At 32.8% G+C, this 22,487-nt stretch overlaps 2 protein-coding genes and 1 long non-coding RNA gene across 3 annotated transcripts; 1 reads left to right on the top strand and 2 right to left on the bottom strand.

Moving 5' to 3' along the window:
• Positions 2,171–5,069, bottom strand: LOC18595002 (serine/threonine-protein kinase RHS3). The gene is made up of 4 exons (XM_018124555.1): positions 4,865–5,069; positions 4,326–4,411; positions 3,348–4,168; positions 2,171–3,170 (listed from the first exon to the last, which is right to left on the bottom strand). Exons 2-4 carry the CDS (start codon positions 4,368–4,370, stop codon positions 2,306–2,308), a joined length of 1,731 nt encoding a protein of 576 aa, XP_017980044.1. The 5' UTR covers positions 4,371–4,411; positions 4,865–5,069; the 3' UTR covers positions 2,171–2,305.
• On the top strand, positions 8,637–10,226 carry LOC108662855. The gene is made up of 3 exons (XR_001928700.1): positions 8,637–8,666; positions 9,310–9,394; positions 10,189–10,226. It is a non-coding gene; the product is annotated as an uncharacterized LOC108662855 (long non-coding RNA).
• LOC108662853 lies at positions 20,278–21,046 on the bottom strand. The gene is made up of 2 exons (XM_018124565.1): positions 20,779–21,046; positions 20,278–20,706 (listed from the first exon to the last, which is right to left on the bottom strand). Exons 1-2 carry the CDS (start codon positions 20,975–20,977, stop codon positions 20,525–20,527), a joined length of 381 nt encoding a protein of 126 aa, XP_017980054.1. The 5' UTR covers positions 20,978–21,046; the 3' UTR covers positions 20,278–20,524.

Raw genomic sequence — 22,487 nt, 5'->3', positions numbered from 1 at the left:
GTCTACATTCTTGCACACTTTTGGTTATCTCGGGGTCCATATGCCACTGTAGGATAATTTTGAATACCTGGTTTACTGTATCACTATGTGTATGAATTTATTTTGTTCTTACGCTACAAAAATTATTTATGCATAGTTCTATAAAAATTGTTTTATAAGAAAATAGAATATATTATCGAATATTTTTATTTAGTCTAATTAGCTAACTTTTCACTCCAAATGAATGATTTAGATTACAAAAATTTATTTTTAAACGGAAATGGATATCTTTCTACCATACGTTATATTTTTATCAGGTTTCGAAATTTTTAGGTAAAAATGACCAAAATACCCCTGTGTGGCAAAAATTTTATTTTGATTGTTTTCAATCTAAAATAGTTTATATTCTCTTAAAACTCGATATTTAGTAACTATTGCTCATAAGGGAAGTGAAAAACTGATGCAAGAGTCTTGCGAGGTTTCGGTTGACATACCGGGTAATGAATGATTACCGAGACTTCGCGGCGGTTGTCATGGGCTCGAAGGGAGTGCCGGGTCGTGACAGTAAAAATAAAATCTTTTGCAACCAAAAATTTCTTCTTGTGTCAAAAACTAAGTGTGTGAAATTTCTAAAACACGTATGCAACAATAAATCACAAAGCATAAAAGTAAATCAAGATATAAGGATTTTATAGTGGTTTAGGTTTCTTTAATGTCTACATGTTGGTACATGCCCTTGAGCCAATTGGATTGGTAAAGGAATATATATAGATATATATATATATATATATATATATATATATATATATATATTATCATTTAATGCATACTTAATCGCATAACTATATGTGATAGAGGTTTTCCTTTATGTTAATATAATAATAAAGAGTTATTGAATACTAATTAGATGAAGCCCATGGAACATAAAGGCTTTGCAAGAAAATTATAAAGTTGTTACAATTATGAGATTTTTATGCATCAAAGCCATGTTCCTAAAATAGTTCCTAGTCATTATATTGTCAAGATAGGGTATTAACAATATTCAAAGACGGGTAAATACGAGGAAACCTTACTTGTAAAAGCCCTTAGAATCAAAATTTGAACTTGGGTGTACTCTTTAAATGCTTGAAACCCTTAAAAATGATGAAGAAGATAGTAGAAAGGGAATATAGAAAAGATAGGCTGACACTAGAAAGAGAACCGTTTTTACCTTTTTAGGAAAAGTCTGAAGGTTTTAAGGCTTAAAATATTAAAGAAAAGTCTATTTTACCTCTATTTTTTTCCAAGCTGCATCGAGGGTATCGATAATTTTGTTCTAAGTTTGAAGGTATCGAGACTTTCTCATCTAGTCTCGATACTTCATTCATTTGCTGCATTTCTAAGCTTCAACTATCAATACTTTATGAACTAGTACATATTGATATTTTCGGTCCTGAATGCAATTTTCAAGACCAAAACCAAAGCATTTGACTCTCTCTAAGTCCCAACTTTTAGATAAACTCATTTACCAACCAAGACACCCATTTCGATTTGTAAATATTCAAAACATCATTAGAAATCACAATTTTAAATGCTCACCAAGCTAAGTTACAACCTGAACCTTTTATGAAAGGTTGTAATTTTACATTATTCTTCTAACAAGCATCCACATGTTTGTGTTAAGTATCTCCACACTTCAAATTTATGAAAGTTATTGCCTATCTTACTAGTAAAAAACATAACATGTGCTAATCTCTAGACTTCTATCAATGTTCTATCTTGATAAAGTATTGACCATGAATAATTTTAAAAATGATACTTTTATATAACAAGGATTTCATAATTATGCTACTTTATAAGTTTTTTTACAGGATATATTTGTTCTATAAACTTTATCTTTATAAGAAAAAACATAATTATTTAAACTCATATATAAAAAAGACTTTTATTTATTGATACTCAACTCATAAACTAATTACCATGTTTCTACACAAACATGTCGATTAGCTTCTAGAAACACATCATCTCTTTCAATTGGGCCATGTCTTGTATATTAGGGCTTTGACAAAAATCGATCCATCCCTATATCATCTAGTAACATATACATAGACAAATATATATATATATATATATATATGGAGGAAATAAAAAAACTCCATTCCTAATATACGCACGACAAACACCTGTTCTTAGTCCCGTAAAAATTAATGAATGGCGAGACAAGACTAAGGATCACCCTTAACAAGGATATACTATATATAATTATTAAAATTCATATTTTGTACTTTGTACAAAAGTAGATTGCCATGAAGAAGACCCAAATCATCGTAGAAATGTAGTGGAATTACTAAAAGTACTCAAATTCTATGTAGCCCGCAGAAGTGGTAATGTTTTGATCACCTCCAAGATCAGAATGATTCTTCTTATCTGCAGCTGGTGATGCCTCTTTGCTTTGGAAATGTGAAAAGTCTACAGGGTCAGGTATGTGGGGAGGCATGGCGCTTCTGACAAGAGCCCAGTTCACTCCCTCAAAAAATGGATGTTGTTTTATTTCTGTTGCACCTCTTTTGCATGCTATTCGTTTATGTGGTTCTTTTACCAGAAGGCCTCGTATAAGGTCACGGGCCACAAAACTCACGTGCGGGGTTTCTGGGAATCTCAATGGCTGCCCTACAACATTGAAAAGCGTGGCTCGATTTCCTTGACCCTTGAATGGAGTTGTGCCATGCAAGAGCTCATACAGGAAGATACCGAACGTCCACCAGTCCACTGCACTGCCATGACCCTCTCCTCGGATGATTTCTGGGGCTAAATATTCATGCGTCCCAACGAAGGACATGGAGCGAACGTTGGTAGGTTCTGCCATTAACTCTGGCATGGCGCCGCCAACAAAGAGGCCAAAATCTGATTTAGATTTGCGATTCTTCTTACCAGGCAAAATGCGGGGGAAGAATGTTGAAGGCTGCATACAGCCATGCACAGCAAACTCACTATCCAAAATGCCACCACTGCCACCACCATTGCTAGTTTGATGCGTAGATGAAGATTTGACCAGTGTTGGACTGACAGAGCAACGGAGTGATAAGTCGAAATCTGAGAGCATGATATGGCCTTCATCTCTTACCAGCACATTTTCTGGCTTTAAGTCCCTGTATACAATTCCTAGCATGTGCAGATACTCTAGTGCCAGTAACACCTCTGACGCATAGAACCTGCCAAAACCATATGAATCATTCATATATAAGGCTAAGCACAATCTATGAAAGACAGTTTATAGAGACGGTGATATCAGTATACCAATTTATCATCAATGCGTAGTGAAAATTAAACGAACCACACATGGCAGATTGGACAAGGAAAATATGGATGAAACAAAAAGGGGTACTAACCGTGCAGCCTCCTCTGTAAAATGCTTATTTGGTTGCTTTTGCCGAAGAGAATGAAGATTGCCCCCACTACAGAACTCCATAACCAGACAATAGAACTTGTCTGTCTCAAAGTATGAATACAGAGTTGGCAAGAAAGGATGGTCAAGGAGCCCAAGAATCTCTCGTTCCGTCTGTGCTCGCAATATCTTGTTTCTACTTGCCAGGGATGCCTTGTCCATGACTTTCATAGCAAAGTGGGCGTTGGTTCCTCTGAGTTCTACAAGATATACACTTCCAATATCTCCATATCCAAGGCGCTTGAGAAGCCGGAAATTGCTGAGACCAATTGGGCCTTTGGCACTGACAGTATTGACAGCATCCCACCGTACGTCACCGCCAGTGTGAGGGCGAAGGGGAGCGGTGGAGCTCTCCATGCTATCATTGCGACTGTTATTTCCACTCCCTTGGACATGGGCGATATTGTTATGCATGGCACTGGTATTTCTTGCATCATTGGTTTTCTTGTTTGCTGGCATTACTGTCAAAGTATTCTGGATTTCAGCATTTGGTGGCATCCTGGGACTCGGAATTTGGGAAGGCTTATTGACAGGATCCATGATTTTGGGGTCATATTGCTGGTTGGATGGCACATTTTCATTCACTTTAGGAATTGGACTTGTATATGCAGGTCCATGAGGTGAATTGGCGCTGATTTTAGCCACTCGATCCACCTTTTTTGGGTCAGGAGGGGGCGGATTACAGGTTAAGTTGCTGTTTTTCTTGGACTGCGAATCTGTTATTCTGTAGTCAGGCGGAGCTCCTCCGAAGGAAGTGTCGCTCAACTGTGTAAAAGATCAAATGATTTCATTTCGTTTCGTTTCTTTGTTTTTTTTTTAAAAAATTTATTTACAAAAAACGAATGCACTATTCAGCTACACCAATTGAAATGCCCATGAAAATCATTGGAATGAAATAGAGAATAGAAATGGAATTACTTACCTCAGAGTCAGAGGAGTCGAGCATTCTGTTTGTTTTTGATGACATCAATGGGATAACACGATGATATATAACCCTCGACAGGATTCCTAATCAACAGAAAAAAGAAAACAAAAATCACATGAAAATCTGTTACTAGTTCAATCTAATGCTCGGTATGGTATTGCTATGATGGAGAAAATGGAGTTGCAAAAAGGCAGCCATGAACTCCGCTGTATGCTTTCAATCGGGGATGATGCATTTTATTAAAATCCATATTAACATTGTAAGACAAATCATGCATGCATGGTTTCATCAAACACGTTTTATCAGTTTATGGCAGGCACGTCTTGTATGGCTTTAAGATGGAAATAGATAGATATATGCGTATTCGCTAGAAACTTAATTTATCTTTATTTTATTCCTTCCATTCCGTTCATCGACATGATGAAATGTAAGACAAGATCCTTCTTTATGACCAATAATTCTAAAGGAAAGGCTGAAAGAAAGAATAAATAGAATGAAGCTGAAGAACCCAAATCAGAACAGGTTGCAGGACCCACCTGGAACTTTCTATGCTAGCTGTTAGGGTCCTTGCTTACGCTCTTTCTATGATAAAAGAATGTTGTCATGAAGCAATGGAAATGGGGGAAAAGGAAAATCTTGGTCTTAGAAATTACAACTGGGAGAATGGGAGGGAGACTTCGTAGAACGAAAGAGAGAAAACCAAATGAGGGAGGGAAGAATGCAATGAGAATGAGTTGGAGTTTGATTGTTTGTTTGTAATAGCTATGGTTGAAATTTGGGAGAGATTTGAGGAAAGGAAGAGACATAAAAGCAATAAACAAATAGAAAGTTAGAAATTAGAAAAGAATAAACAATCAATCATATACAAAATTATAGACGTGGAGGAAATTAGGAGAAACGGTCATAGGCTCATAAGCTAATTGAAGTATTTGAGGACGAATGGCTCCCCGTTTAATCCTCACTTTGTGGAATTAATAGTGGTTTAATAGTAACTCTATTCGTTTCCTCCCCTAAATTTTGTTCTTCTTCTTTTTTTTTTTTCATAAAAATAAAATAATACATTTCAAGAAGGGCATTAATGCTGTCAAACACTTCTTCACAACAACCAAAGAAAGAATAATAAATCCTTTTGAGGTATCATTGTCCTAAACAAGTCGAAGGAGCAAGATGCAAGAGTACACATAAATTTTATGTCGATAAGATAAGAAAAATTTGAAGATAAATAACAATTTTAATAATCAAAGAAAAAACACAATCCCGAAAATTTTTAAATTAAACGAATAATAATTTAATTTTTTTTCAATAAAGATCCACTTCAAGGGTTTTGATGACTTAATAATCAAATTGATTTCCTTCCTTGGACTAAAACAAGATCAAGGGGCAATTTCTTGAAAACTTTTTGAAGCCTTTCACTTTTTCAAAGTTTGATACTTGAGATTTAAGAGAAGTTTTGGATCTTCAAAATCTTCTTCTTCTTTGAATTGTGTGCTTTGAAATTATGGAGACTTCTTCAAATCTTCTTGTTAGACTCGTAGGTTTGAACTCTAAAGAGGTTTTGGTTTTCAAATCTTCTTTCTTGGATTTATGGGAATTTTGGAGACTTTGTATTTTAGAATTTTCTTCTTTACCAATTGTGTGTCAAATAGCTTGAAAAAGCACTGTCGTTATGGTACTAGATAAGAGAATTCTTTGAGACTTTAGTCTCTTTAATTTTATCTCTGAATTATTTTAATTCAATTAGAGATAAGACATGATGACTCATAGATGGATTTTAATTAGCCAAACCTTGAGTCTTTGAATTTTGGTTGGTCAAACTATGATTTGTATTTTAATTCAATTGAATTTTAATCGCCTTACTTTTTTCTCTCTTTTCTTTCTTTCTTTTCTCCCCCCCCCCGCCCCTCTCAACACCACTGATCCCTTTTGCCTTTGAAACCACCCCTGTCATCGACTCACCCCTTCCACCATAAACCAAAGCCCACCTTGCTGTCAATCTACTCCTTGTCAGTCGAATTTGCCACCCCTTTCACATCCCACACCTCGGTTGGTACCCATAAACTCCTCATAATAACTTTAAAATTGTTGATGACTGTTTAGTTACTCTTGTTTGATTTGTGTAAAATAATTTTGTTGTTATTTGTTGGTTATTGGTGATATGTATTTGTTGTTTATTATTGTTTATTGGTGATATGTGTTTGTTGTTAAAATGTGAAATCTCAAATTTTGATATGGAAAAATAAAAGAATAAGTTTACTTGGTGAGCTTAGGAAAGCTTCCTAATTCTAAAAATTTTCACTTTGTATCTTTGGAAATCTAAAATTTAAAGTTTTAAAGTTTGAAGGAAGAATAAGAAAGAAATCAATCTCAAAAAAAGAGTATTTTTGCAAGCTAAGGCACGAAAAGTCGACCCCTAAGAGAAAAGGGTCAATCCTTGGGAGTTCGAAGCCCAATGTTTGCATTGTAGAATGCAAAGATTGACCCTCAAGGGGGAAATGGTCGATCCCTAGCAAACAGAATGCTTGGAAAGCATCCTATTTTGTAAGGATTGACCCCGAAGGGAGAAAAATCAATCTCTAGCAAACAAAATGATTAGAAGGCATTTTGTTTTGTGGGGATCAACCTTCCCTTAGTGAATGGTCGATCCTTGGAAGCATCCCCATGAAACAGAATGTTCTAAGAGCTTAGGGATTGACCCCTAAGGATTAAAAGGTCGATCCTTAGGCCATTTCATATAGAAAAAGGGGTTTTTAAGCCACAAGTTGAAGGCTCTTTCTTCATTTCTTTCTTTTTCCTTCCTTCAAAAAAGAACTTCACTCTCTTTTTTTTCCTCTTGCTCATCTTTAAGCCTAGTTTTCAACCCTCAATTTGGAGGTTTTTGGGTGGTTATTCTCACTTAGATCAAGCTTCCATCAACTCACCAAGGTAAGGTTTTTCTCAAAAGATTGAATATGTAAATGATTATGAAAAATATACACAAATGTGGAATGAGAGTCCAAATTCAAGGATGGGGTAAAAAAAGAATATTTAGATAATAAATCTACTCCAATTAGCTAGAAAGGATGTATGTGTAAATGGGTTTCAAAACCCTAAGCCTTGAAAAATGGGTATTAGATGTATAATACATGGAAAGGAAGACACAAATCCAAGGGAAGGATTGTGGGAGGTTATTAAATTGTTAACTACATTTTAGTCTTGAGACAAATGCTAAAGTTTCTCATTTGTGCCTGTTAAATGTGTTAGGCTCTCTTAAAGCCCCAAGGCCAACTTATCAAAGAAGTCTGGCTAGGTAGCTTGTAAATATATTGGATGCACTTAAAGTGAGTGGACTTGTATCTAAAATGTTCTGAAAAATGCATATATGGTAAGGTGAAATACCTTGAGTATACTTGTTGAACTTTCGAAAATATTTGCATTGCAACAGGCCTTTGATGAATGGTACCTTGTGTTGTAAATGTATGGCATGTGTTAGCTGTGAGACCCTGTCAAGCTCAATTAAAAGACGGTATTGTACCGAGTGGTACAACTAAGTTAAATCGAGCCTTGAACTAGTTCAAATAAAAATTCTAAGAGGAAATTGAAAATTTTGAAACCCACAAAATGGCTTAGAATAGTGATTCGAAGTTCAAGGTCCAGTTTGGAGTCCATCCGAAAAATTGACCGATTAGGGACAAAATGGTCACTTTACCATTTGATGATAAAATGGAGATTTTTAGCCAAGATTTGATCACATTTGACCAAGAGTAATTATATGAAATATAATTATGATTATTGGAGTATAAAATGATGTTTAGCAGTGAAAATGTTATGATTCCTGGTATTTTTGGAGCACAAGGGCAAAATGGTAATTTTACCACTAGAGGACTAAACGGGAATTTTTATAAAATGAGTTTTTTGCCCCATTTGGTTAATATTGATCAATGTTAGTGTTATTTGAGGTTGAAAAGTAGAAATAATTTGATTCCGGTACATTTCGGAGTATAGGGGCAAAATCGTAATTTTTCCGTCTCGGGGCCAAATCGGTAAATTTCTCGCCCCAGTACCTGTCAAGACCAAGGGATTTTAATTGTGGTAGGATTGGATAAATACCAGAATATTTGTGGTGGAAAATTAAGAAGAAAAAGTCAAAAAGTTAAAAAATTGGGCCAATAAGCATGTGACACATGGCATGCTTGATTATTTTATTATTTTCTATAGAAATCAGCCCATTAAATCCCCAATTCCCTCACCATATTCGGCCTAGGCATCCAGCAACAAGAAAAAAGGAAGAACAAAAGGAAAAACAAGAAAACCTAGGTGGAAATTCAAAGAAAAAGTGAAGAAATCAAGGAAACAAGCTAGGTAAGTTAAAATTTCTTTAATTCTCCTTGATACCTAGCTTACCCATGCTTTTGTTCTTGATTTCCATGGTTGAATATTGAGTTATCATGATGAATTCAATTCTGAAAAATGGGTATGGAAGAGGAATTGTTGTTGGAATAATTTGATTTTAGACTATGTTAGTGTTTAGGGATAGTTAAGCATGGTTATGAACAAAAACACAAAAGAAATATTCAATTTCTCTAGGGTTCCTTGTTGGTCGAACCATGAGGGCTGAATATCAATGGGGGATTGTTTTTATTTCAAGGAAAATGGCATGGAAAATGATGAATTAAGGTGAAACGGTTATGTAGAAAAAAATTCGATGCTAGTGCACCAAATGACCAAATTTTTCTATAAGGAACTGTGAGGGTTCTAATGCTGAATTTGGCTTTATTTAAATGTATGTGGTAAATTAAGGTATTAGAGGAGAAATGAATTAATTTGGAGGTGATTTGGACACAATCGCCGATTAATCGGGTGATCGGTCGAATTTAATCGATACCGTGATTAAGCGGTAATCGGACATATTTTTGCATTTACATATCAAGCATTAGTAGTTTAAATTAATTTATATCAATTTAGGGACAATATAGTAAATTCCTCGACTTTGTTATTTGTCAAGGTGGTGAGACGTCCGGAAAAGGCAAAGGAATTACGCCTGAGGACTATTAGTCAGAGTTCACCCGGAATCCGGATTTTCGACACCTGTGAGTGGACTGCCTATCAAAATTGTTTTGGGAATATGACTGTTTTGAACAAAGTGTTTGAATGATTTTATGCAATTTTTCATGAAAATGAATGCCTTGGGAACAAGCTTTTGAGAAAAGGTTTATGTTATGAAATGTGGTTATTATGGATTTCTATGTGGCTGCATTATGTTGATATACATATATGCTTGAATATAATGTTGTGTAATTATGTTGACTCGGCTATGTGCGAGTAGGGAGTGCGCATAAGCCGAGGATGACCCGGTTATGTGCGAGTAGGGAGTGCGCATAACCCGGTGATGACCCAGCCATGTGCGAGTAGGGAGTGCGCATGAGCTGGTGATGATGATGATGAGCTGGTGATGATGATGATGGGTTGGTGAGATGATGATGATGGGTATATACGTATATATATATATATATATATATAAATATGTGTGATATAACAAATTGATGGACAATGATTTATGGTTGTAATGTACGTGAAATTTGACACATTGTACTTTGAGAATTTTCATGAATTTTATGTTGATTTTATTAGTTTAGCAGGATGGCTTTTTGTTGAGTGAGGAAAAATGTTTCTCTTGTTGCTCTGTTTTCACTGCAGCGAAATTCATGCTCGCTGTAGCGAAAAACTCTCGGGTTTGGAGGGGTTTTAAATAGGAATGAACTAAATTGCATTGTTTTGAAACAAGTGCATCATGATTTTAAATTCTCCCTAATTGTTGCTTGTTCCCTTCCTTGTTCACTCACTGAGTATTGTACTCACGTTTTATAAAAATTCATGTTTTCAGATCAGGTGACTGTTGGACCCTAGATCGAGGAGTCCCCGTAGTGCATCTCCTGGGTATGTGTCTGGCATTCGATAGTAATCCCTTTTATTGTAAATGTCTCCGCTGGAAGTCATGGGTCCTTTTGTATTGTGAATACAATCTAACAATGTGAATATGTGTATGCAATGTAAATTGCTAAATACATGACTGGTATAGTGCATGTATATTATTATCGATAATGCCATTGTGTTTTGGCTATGTTCACACCCGAGAAAAGGTGTGTGTGTATGCATGATATGATAAATTTGTTAAGCAAAGGTAAATGGATAGGCTTGCTTGGGCTTAGTGAGCTATGCTCATTAAGCTCATGCGCCGGTCATGGCCCGGGAAATTGGGTCGTGACATTAGCCTTGAGTTACATCATGTTTTGATTTGACAAAAATTGCATGTTATCTTAAACTTAATTTCAAGCATTTGAAATTGTCTCAAATATATTTTTAATCCCTTAATTAAGGTTACATAATTGTTAGAAAAACCATGCATCATTAGAAAATATCATAAAAGCTTTCAAACAATGCATATTCAACTAACAAAGAGTAAACATGCCTTGAATTATTATTTGATTGTAGAAACAAGGTAAGGAAGAAATAGTTGTAGAGAAACATCAAAAAGCTAAAGAAACTTCAAGACACAAGTTAGGAGTCAACCCTAGAAAAGCTCAAGTCGATCCAAAGGCAAAAAGAGTAAAAAACTTGAAGTATACAAAGTCATAGTCAATTCTAAAGTTACCATAGTCGACCTTAAAGTAAAAAGCTCGAAAAATTAGAGAACAACACAGCCATAGTCGACTTTGGCATTGTGGTAGTCGACCCTGGCTACTCTGATGTGTGAAAAGAGAGAAATCAAGAGATATAGTCGACCTTGGCAAAGCCATAGTTGACTAAATCAGCCCAAACTTGCAAAAATCACGCTCTAAGGAATTAGATCGAGTAAATGAAGGTTATACTCAACTATGAAACCCTAATTTGAGAAATTTGAATAACATAGTTGACCTTAGGAGTATTGTAGTCGACCATCAAACTTCAACAACTATCAAATTTGATTTAAACTTGTGTTTAACGGTTCCAAACTTCACACTAGCTATAAAAAATCACCTTTAAGTTATTTGTAAGCGAGAGAAGACTTAAGATAAAGTTTCAAACCCCAAAAAGACCTTCAAAAAGCTTATCTTCACTATTTAGCTTCATTTTAGTCTTCCATCAAGCTTTCAAAAGTCCTATACTTGCTTCGTTCAAGCTAAAATTTCTTTTCTCACTACACTCAAGCTTAAACTCTTAGTGTCCAGTCTTTGTAGAGGTATTTTCTTGCTAAACATTGTGCTCCTCTTGTAAAAGTTTTAGCTTAACCTTAAAAAGCTATTTGTGGATTTATGGTTGATCTCATGAAAAACCATTATTGAAAGGATTTGCTTGACCTCTTGAAAAAGCTTTGCAAGGGTTTTGCTTGATCCCGTGAAAAAGCTATTGTGAGGGTTTTGCTGGATCCCTTAGAAAACTCATTTCCCTTAGTGTATTTAAAATTCCTTGGTGTTCCAAAGGGGTAGATATAGGCACTAGAGAAAGTCGAACCACTATAAAAATCTTGTGTTTTGCTTTTTAATTTTCTGTATTATGATCTATTGCTTGCATTTAGTTTAGGAAACTATTTTTCCTTAATTCATTGTTTATGCTTTGCTTGCTATTGACTTAGAAAAATATTTTACCTTGATTTATTATTTGGTCTTTTCAATTTATTATTGAAAACTTGCTTAGGAAAATCACGTACTTTATTTTTGACACAAGAAGAAATTTTTGGTTGCAAAAGTCTTGATTTTTATACTTAGTTTTCAAAAAATATTTTAAATACTAATTCACCCCTCTTTTGGTATATTGCTTATTGAGCGTTTTACACAAAAAATTGGTATCAGAGCTTGCTCTCAAATCTTGTAAGTCTAACGACCTTTAAAAGATCCATTTTAAAAGCTCAAATCGACAAAAATGGAGGTGATGGAAATCGTACTTGGTGAAGAGCAACTGATCCAGAGGCCACCCCTTTTTGAACATAATAACTACCTCTATTGGAAAAAACATATGGAAATGTTTATTCAATCAATGGACTTAGATGTTTGGAGTGTAACACTAGATGGTCCACATGTTCCAAGTAAGAAGATAGACGGGAAAGTAGTCATTAAGTCTAAAAAAGATTAGGATGACAAAGATAAGAAATTAATTCAAGTAAATTGCAAGGCTTATAATACCCTTCTTTATGCCTTAGGAGTTAGTGAGTTTAATAAAGGTGTCAATGTGTGAAAATGCCCAGCAAATTTGGGATACCTTAGAAACTACATATGAGGGAACTGAACAAGTTAAGGAATCCAAGATTAGATTGCTTACTTATGATTATAAACTATGTAGGATGAGAGACAATGAGTCAATTAATGACATGTTTGAAAGATTCACTAACATTGTAAGAGTTTTAAAAGCCTTAGGAAAGGATTTTCTAAATTCACAACTTGTAAAAAAATCCTATATAGCCTACCAAAATTTTGGAGACCCAAAATCATGGCTATGGAAGAGGCTAAAAACTTAAATGATTTTATACTAAAAGAGCTCATGGGTTCCTTTCTCACCTATGAGATGACACTTAAATATGAGAAATAGAGAGAATAACCAAAGAAGGAAGAGGTCAAACAAAAGGGTTTAGCCCTTAAATCTTGAGCTGAGGAGAATGAAAGGGGTACTAGAAGTGAGAGTGAAAATGAAGAAAACATGGCCATGCTAGCTAAGAAATTTAATAAATTCGTGAAGAAAAACCTTAGAAGTAAGAAACCTACTAAGAAAGATGTGCTTAAGGAAGAGCATTCAAGAGATCGCTTGATATGTTTTGATTTTAAAAGGCCCTGCCACACCAAATATGAATTCCCCAAACATCTCATTTATGGACTCACCTTTTCTCATCCTAAAAAGCTCTAGTCATTCAGGGTATCGATACTTTCTTCATAGAAACTCAAATTTTAGCCAATAAACCTTATTTTAAGTTCCAAGTAAGTCTAATCATTTCACTTCCAGTTTTTAGAGTTTAAATACCAAAAACAAAGTAAATAACATATTTAGAGTAGGTTTTCCTTAAACCAATAATGGGATAAAAAATGACCAAAGTTTCAATTTCAAAATCAATTCATAACTTGTTTTTTCAATTCAAATATCAAATAACAAAGTAAGCATTTGTGGAGCATTAACTTAAGAAGAACTAATAGAGATAGAGGATAAGGTTTAGTCCCCATTATTTGGACATCAAAAAGTGATGTAGCACCAAGGTATAGCCTGGTACATGGTCATGGACTTTTAATAATAGAGAGTAGGGTATTGTCCCCACTATATGAACATATAGAGTTGTGTCGTATCACCAATATATAGTCTGATGTATATAGCCATCAATTTTTAGATTACAAAAGGCTTTGTCACATCCAGTACATATAGTCACCGACCTCAAAGTTTACAGATCATTGTGCATAAAGGTTAGCGTTTACTGTCGCTAACTATCAGTCCTTAACTTAATAGGCTCCACTAAACACATTTACAAATCAAATTTTTATAAATCCTTATAATTGAAATAGAGGGTGAAATTGTTCACTAATAAAATCAGAATGTTGAGACAAGATTTCTCCAATGTTGTCAACTAAGTCTAACTATCAAAATCAGAGTAACCCAAAGCTAGGGCTTTTTCGAAAAACATTTTTTATCTTAAATTTCCAATATCAAGCATATAATCAATTCATAAACAAATAATCAGAATTTTAAGGTATAAAACATTTAGAGTGCTTGTTCCCCATACGTAGAACTAAATACATAATAAACATATTTACACATCATATATGTAACTTTCATCAAACTCATTTAAATCCATTAAGCCACATCAAAATCGCTTCTCATAATCATGCTTCATCGAAAACATGTTTTAATGTGAAAATGTAGACAATGTATGCTTAATTATATCAAAATAATTAAAAGCGTTGTATCCACTAACCTATTTAAATCGTGCATTTCTTCTTAAGCACCTTTCGACAATAACTTAACCTCTCTAAAATACTTGTTTTTCCAACAACACCTAACAACGTAATTTCCATCATTAATACTTGTTTCTTTAACCATATCTTCGATGAATAACCACTTATCCTTTCGCAAACTTCTTCACTAAACCACTAATCCAAAAATCAGTATCAAAATCCAACCTAACTATGAATTTAAACTTCAACTAGTTAGGGTTTATAGTAACTTTACCTTGATGAGTTTGAGAGTACCAAAACCGCCCAAAAACTCTAAGTTTTAGACAGCGAAACTAATTTTTAATAAACCAAAAGTTTTGAAAATCGAAACTTAAGATTACATGTTTTAAATAGGGAAACCTTACCTTTACGAGTTTCTAAAACGAAAATTTGAGCTTGAATCTTGTTTTAATTGGTTGAAAATGCTTTTAAATTATGAGAGAGAGACTTTTCAAAAAAATGATGAAAATGAGAAAGTAAAGAGAGAAGAGAGAAAAGAAAAGCTGAGACTAGAGAGAGAAAGTCTTTTACCATTTAGGGAAACATTCTAGAGTTTTATGGTTTAAAATAATAGTGAAAAGTGTTATGAAATAAATCTTAAGAGAACAACTATAAGAGAAATATAAGAAAAAGTATTTAAAGGGAGTAAAAAGATCTTATTCAAGTGTATATGTACAAATGAAGTTAAAGGCCTATTTATAGGCCAACAATCCCTTGAATTATAATCCTAATCTAATTCTATCTAAGAGTTCAAATCATATTACATTTTTTGTATCTTACCTATTAGGTTGATTGACTTGGTCTACACTTCTTGAATCGTAACATAATAGACATTCACACATTTGTTCATAACATTCTCCTTTGAATGTCCATTATATTAAGAATATACCTCATTAAAACCTTACTAAGAAAAACCCTCATGGGAAAAAATTCGAGTGAAAGAAAATGAGTACGTAATTTATTTCAAAAATACGTTTTTGAAGTACTGTCTCATTAAAAACCTTATCGAGAAAAATTCAGTGAGAAAAACCTTGATAAAGGAAAAGAGTACAGTGCGTGTTTTACTCCATTTGATAACTGCATTATTTCAGATCTTTAAACGGCATATTTCGATCTTTTGCATCAACTTTTCAAATGTTGTAGTAGGAAAAGCTTTAGTGAATAAATCTACTAGATAGTCACTTGAACAAAGTTGTTGAACACTAACATCACCATTTTCTCGGAGATCATGAGTGAAAAAGAATTTTGGTGAAATATGTTTTGTTCTATCACCTTTAATGTATTATTCTTTTAACTATGCTATGGCAGCGGCATCGTCCTCATATAACGTTGTTGGAATTTTTTTCGTAGTGGATAAGCCACACATTTTTTGAATATATTGAATTATAGTTTTTTAACTAGACACATTCATGACTTACCTTATGAATTGCTAAAATTTCTGCAATGTTAGAGAAAGTAACAAATATAATTTGTTTTACAAAACGCCATAAAATAGTTATACCTTCACATATGAATAGTAACCTGTGTGGGATTTAACCTTATGTGGATCAGATAAATATTGTACATCTACATAACCAATTAAATTTGATTTTAATGCTTTTAAGTAATATAAGCCCATGTCCATTGCTCCTCAGAGATATGAGAGTATATGTTTAATTCTATTTCAATGTCTTCGAGTTGGAGAAGAACTATATCTTGCTTGTAAATTCACAGCAAATGATATATCAAGTCGTGTATTACTAGCAAAATACATCAGTACTCCAATTACACTATGATATGGTATTTCAAGTACAAGAAGTTCACCATAAGTTCACCATCCTCATGAAGTCAGAAAATGTCTTCTTTTTTTTTTTTACATCTAGTGACCTTGCAACTATAAATGAACTCAATGGATATGCTCTGTTTATATAGAATTATTTTAGCACTTTTGCAATTGATGGACAAAAATTTCATTTGTCAAGTGTTCAATTTGAAAACTCAAAAAAATTTTTGTTTTTCCAAAGGTTTTTCATATGAAATTATCTCTTTAAATAATCCACGGCTTTTAATAACTCTTCACGAGTTCTAAAAATTTTAAAGTTACCAACAATTATGATTAAATCATATCTAATTCATTTTATAAAATACACAAGCATATAGGATTATTTTTATAGCCTTCTTTCAACAAATATTCACTAAGACAATTATACCACATGCGTCAAATTGCTTTAATCCATAAAACAATTTATTTAATTTAATCGATTTTCTAGGAATTCAAATTTTGTGCTTCAGGCAACTTAAATCCATCAAGGATATAGATATCATTATCAAGTGAGCCGTATTATTAGGCTATAGCTACATTCATTAGACGCATTTTAATATTTTCATTTATTGCCAGACTAATTAATACAGTATTGTAATTGCATCCAACCCAAGAGAATATGTCTTTCAATATTAGGTATTTGGATAAAAAATTGTGCGACAAGCTGTGCTTAATCTTATTTTCTCATTTCGTTTTTGCACATACACTACAAAAACATCAACCTTTTCCAACGGAATTTTTCGTTGGAAAAAGGCTAAATTTCGTTGGAAATAGGCATTTCCAACGGATTTCCAATGGAAAATTCTGTTGAAAATTTCGTTTGTAAAAGCCTCGTCGTTAATATTTTCCATTGGAAATCCGTTGAAATTTTTATTGGAAAAATGAGCTCAATGTTAGGTACCCGACGAGATTTTCGTTGGAAATTTCCAACGAAATTTTCCATTGGAAATTAAGTTCCGACAGAAAATTCCATTGGAAATAATTCCGTTGGAAATTGGTTTCCAACAAAATTCTTTTATATTAAAAAAAGCATTTGCAAAGGAATTTTCCGTTGGAAATGCTTTTCCAACGGAAATTATTTTACTAGATTACCAATTTCCCAAAAAAATTACCAAATTGCTTTCCTAAAAAAGAAATACCAATTTCCATTTCGATAATAAAATATCCATTCACATCGACATTTGAATTTCATATTGTATAAAAGAAACACATATTAAAAACCAAAATTCAAAGTCAAATTCATACAATTCAAAATTACCCTAACACACAATATCTAAAAAAAGTTCAACACATATGATTATAAAGCTAAAATTGTTCCAACGACTTAGGCACAAAAGGTACTGCAAATTGGCATAGGCACAGGCCCTAATCTTGAGTACTATGCTGCTAATAGTGAGGTCCAAGTATTTTGGTGTGGATCCTAACAGGAAGGTGGAGAAGTATGCTCGAGCAGCAACAGTAGCCATTGGTTTACCACTAAACAATTAAAATTTCATAGAAGTTGTATGTATATGTTCCCTCTCAAACTTGTTACTGAAATTTGTGTTTACCATATTGCTATATCTACTGCCTAGGATAATTGAAAAACAAATCCAATTTCTGAAGCAGCTGTAATCAAAGGCAGCAGTAACGAGAAATCAAAAGCAACAGTAACGAGATTATGCATCATTATTCTACAGAGATTGAATTTCAAGTCATTTTTCTTTTCATTTTCTGAATTCGAAGATGTCGACCATAAACAGTACAAATCAAAAAATCCTGATGCAGCCTTAAGCACTCAAGCCATTGCATTTACCAAGTTTCAAGTGCTACAAAAAATTCCCACAAAAAATGCAGCAAGAACTCACCAAAGATTTGACCCAAGATTCGCAGCAAATAGGCTCAGCAACAAGATTCTACAGTCAGCAAAACAAGAACTCTACACTTGGTAAATAGGCTTAGCAACAAGATCCCATCCAAGCACTCACCGAAAAAAGTGAGCAAGGCACACAGATAAGCAACAACAAGGCTCTATGCTCGGCAAAACAAGAACTCTACGCTAGGCAAATAGGCTCAACAATATGATCCGGTCCAAAAACTCACTAAAAAAGTGAGTGTAGACACCTATTCCCCAAATAAAAATATATATAATAAAAATTAATAAAATAATCAAATAATATAATAAAAATTAAAATTAAAAAAATTTAATTTAAAAATAATAAAATAAAAAGAAGGAACAGATAAGGACTGAAGGTGGGATAACCGGCATAGAAAAGGAAGGAGAAATTGGAGATCTTTGCACCGATCAAGAGTTGGCCGCCAAAGAGGAAAGAAAGATTCAAGTTTTTTTTTTTTGTCAGATTTAGGGATTGACGGCAGAGGGAAGGGATATTTAGGGTTTTGGATGACCAAGCTTCAAGCCACCGGTGGAGGGGAAGGTGAGAGAAAAGGAGAATGAGGCAACTGAAAAGTTTAAAGAAAAGTGAGAGGGTGGCTGCGGCTAGAGAGAGAAAGGGAAAGAAGAAAAAGAAGGGAGAGGAGAAAATAAAGTTTTTTATACCTAAGGTTGGTAGCTATTAAACGGCGTAGTTTTGAGAGATAGAGAAATTGCCGCATAAGCATCAAACGGTGCGTTTAGTGTGAAGCACACTGGGTTGTAAAGACAGGCCTAGGGCACTTCTGCGTGGATCAGTTTTCTTAGGTCACTATTTAAGCCCAAGTCAGGTAAAGGCTTTATTTTTTTATTTTATTTTATTTTATTTATATAGATCTGTTGTGGCTTGGGTTGGTCCATTTTGTTTGTTCTTAGGATTATTGTGTAATTTTGCAGGATTGAGTTCAAATTATTTTAGGATAATATTCTAAAAAATCTCTAGGTAATATTTTTAGAGTTAGGAAATTAATGCAAACAAAAAAGTATGTAAATAATAATAGCAAAAAGATAATAAAGTAAAAATATATTTTTTTAAAAAAATATTTAGTTATAGAAAGGATTTGAATTTAGGAGAATATTTATAAAAATATATATAAACCTTGGCAAATGAAACATACATATAAAACAAAAAAAATAAATGTCTAAATAAAGTATAGTTGTAGTAATGGATTTAGTTTAGTTAGAGAAATAAATAATAAAAAAAAGAAGGATAAAAGTAAAAGAAAGGAAAAGAAGAAAAATGACATGGGAGTAAGTAAATGATTAATAAAAATTAAAAATAAATAAACAAGTAAAATAAAAATATATAAAAGTATGATAATAAAATAAAAAAAGTAAATATTTATCAACAAGGGTTCAAATGATGAGGTAAAAATATACTAATTATAATAATAAAATATATATTTTAGGTCAATATTAATAGTTAAGAAAGTACAGAAAATTGAGTTTTAAATATTAATCACAAGAATAATGTATACCGATGATGAGATGTCCATTCGGAACGAGAAAAGTCGCAATTTCGAGTGAATTTCCTTAAGTTAAGGATTTCGATTAAGACTCCACTAGTACGATGGAGGGGTCTTAATTCGGAATTCCAATGTTCTTAATTTTAAATAAATAAAAAACTATACATATTTAATTACCAATTTCCATTTGAGTTATATGGCAGTTCTAATTCGTTTGAAATTAAGTTGGGGAGTTTTAAAATCAGAATGGATGGGTGGTAGACTTGGTTAAAGTTTAACTCATTTTTCATGAGGGCAACGGTTCAAGTCACCCTAGCAACACAAATTTAAATATTTTGAATTTTATCAATAAATTAATGTTTAATAATTACTCAATATAAAATATAATGTTATATTACTAAATTTATTATATATATTAATGATACAAATATTATGTAATATAATTTGATATATATTACAAAATTTGTATAATTGCTAATTAATATAATTTTATGAAAAATATGATAATAACTAATAAAACTAATAACTATAATCATATAAATAAAATTACTATAAGCTTACATATAAAATATATTAATATATATGTATGTAGAATATTTAAATATCTCATATACATACATATATATATTAACTTATAAAGTTATATCAGTTTTTTTTTTAAATAATAAGGCCTAGCTACCCTATTAAATTTTATTAATTAAAATAAAAAAGTACATAGAAGGGGGACCTAAACCGTACCTCCAAGTTACATGATTATAAGAAAGTTTCGGAGAAACACCTAGAGTCGGGAAATCCATTTTACATGCATAACTTTTGATGCTACGGTAAAACAGATATTCCTTACTATTACATTGAGACAATGTACTAAAATAAAATTTAAAACAGAAAATGTAAATAATAAAAACACCTAGAATGGAGTGTTTCATTGTATTACCATAATTTTTACTACCGTCATAAAATTAAAACACTTCCATATTACAACAATCTCAATGAATAAAATTAACTTTAAAAGCATCTACCATGGGTTCCGAAATGACTAAGATTATTTATTTTTGCAATAACTATAATTTCTTGATTCTTCTCTAATTAGCGCACTAGAAATACCTCTCGCGTTCCCAACTAGCTGCAAAGTTCACCGAGATGGCATCTTCATCCGAGGCCTTATCATTTTCCCCCATATCCACGGCTTTATCTGAGGCTAAACTGAATATTTTAACAATTGAAACTTCAGTGTTTGAATGTCTCCTACGTCGTACCCGAGGATAGACCTCAATTTCTGCGAAATTTGTTTCTGAGACAAAGGGAACAGAAGGAACATCACTTAAATCTTTATTGTACATGCACTTACCCGAGGCGGACTCCAAGTTTGGAGGATTTTCAGCATAAGCTTCCATTCTGTCACGTGAGCATGCTACTATTGAAACAATCTTGTTATTGCTAGTGGTTTGACTTGCACTGTTTTCAATCATTGGGCTGTGTTCTCCACTGCCTTCAGCCATGTCAACTATCACATTCTGGCCTCTTGACCCACTCTCTGACGTTTGCATTTCCCTTGCTCCCGTGGCTTTGCATGTGTGGACCCGTTGGCCCAGTATAAGGAAGGAGGAACATGTGACAAGCCGTGCTGGTTAAAGAATATAACTTGTAATTTAATATTAATACAATAAGTTTTTTTCTTTTAATAATGCAAGTTGATATCTATAGTCTAATATAGCTATCCTTCTAATTTGTGTACATAGATATAATAAACTAATATATTTTAAATATATTAAATTAATAAGTTCATTATATATCTATCTTTTTAATTTATATATATTAACTAATTAATATTAAAACATACATAAAGTATTAGTATTTTTTTAAAATTTCTTATTAGATCTTATCATGTGTTTTTTTAAAATTTAAATATTTATTTTCTTCTTTTTATCAATTTTATAATTGAAATACCCCATACTTTGATATGGTGATAAATAAAGTTGATCGAATACAAATTGAGATCAATTAAAATGTTTAAAAGTGATAAAAGACGAAAGGAGTAGTTTAGGATAAAATATTTCGCAAGTGAGAAAATAATAATAAAATAATAATAATTTTATCGGATGAGAATTTGTAAGATAAAAGGCGATTCAGAAGTCAAGTGAGGCATAATAAAGTATTTCAGGTACCAAGGAGACAAGATAAAATTTTTAAAATATTAATATTTAGCCGGATGTCAAAATCAGTCAAGAAGAAGGATCATATGGTTGATCCAAGTGGGGGAGAAGATGACAAGCTCGACTCTATAAAAATATTTATCATGACATACATGTGATGGATAGCATGTTTGCATGCTAAGAGAGTCCCGAAAAAAATTTACAAAAGTCGGTATTGTACCTAGAGGTACAACAAATTTGAGTTAAACCTCGAACTAGATCAAATAGAGAATTTACGATGAAATTAAGAATTTTAATATCCCAAAATGGTTTAATATGGTAATTCGGAGTTCGAGGATCAATTTGGAGTCAAATCGAAATTTTCGCTATCTAGGGGCAAAATGGTCATTTACCACTTGGGGATAAAATGAGAATTTTAGAAAAGATTGTTTTGGCTCCATTTGACTTATTGGAGTATAATTTGACTTATTGGAGTAAGATTTGAAGTTTAGAAGTGAAAAATTTTAATTTCGGTATAATTTGAAGTAAAATGGTAAAATGGTAATTTTACCATCCGAAATCGAAAATTTAATTTTTGAAAGGATTTTGATCAAATTTAATTATTTGGAGTGTGAAATGATTATGAGGAGTGAAAATTATGCATTATGGCAATTTTTAAATTTTTGGGGTAAAAATGAAATTTTTGAAAAGTTCGGGGGCAAAAGTGTAATTTTAAAAAATTTGCTCTACCAAAACTTTGGAAAAATCTGGAAATTTCACTTAAGACTTGGATAAATCAAAGGGAATGCATGGTGGAAAAAGTAGGACAAGTGGATGGCTAGAAAAAAAAATGAATTAATAAAATATTTAAAATATGAATAAAATAATATTATTTCATTAAACAATAAAAAGGCATAAAAAAATC

The sequence above is a fragment of the Theobroma cacao genome, chromosome 7 (genome assembly GCF_000208745.1).
Source record: "Theobroma cacao cultivar B97-61/B2 chromosome 7, Criollo_cocoa_genome_V2, whole genome shotgun sequence".
In the NCBI taxonomy this organism is placed as follows: Eukaryota; Viridiplantae; Streptophyta; class Magnoliopsida; order Malvales; family Malvaceae; genus Theobroma; species Theobroma cacao.
Note: the sequence above shows the minus strand (reverse complement) of the source record. Positions and strands in the feature narration are given on the sequence as shown.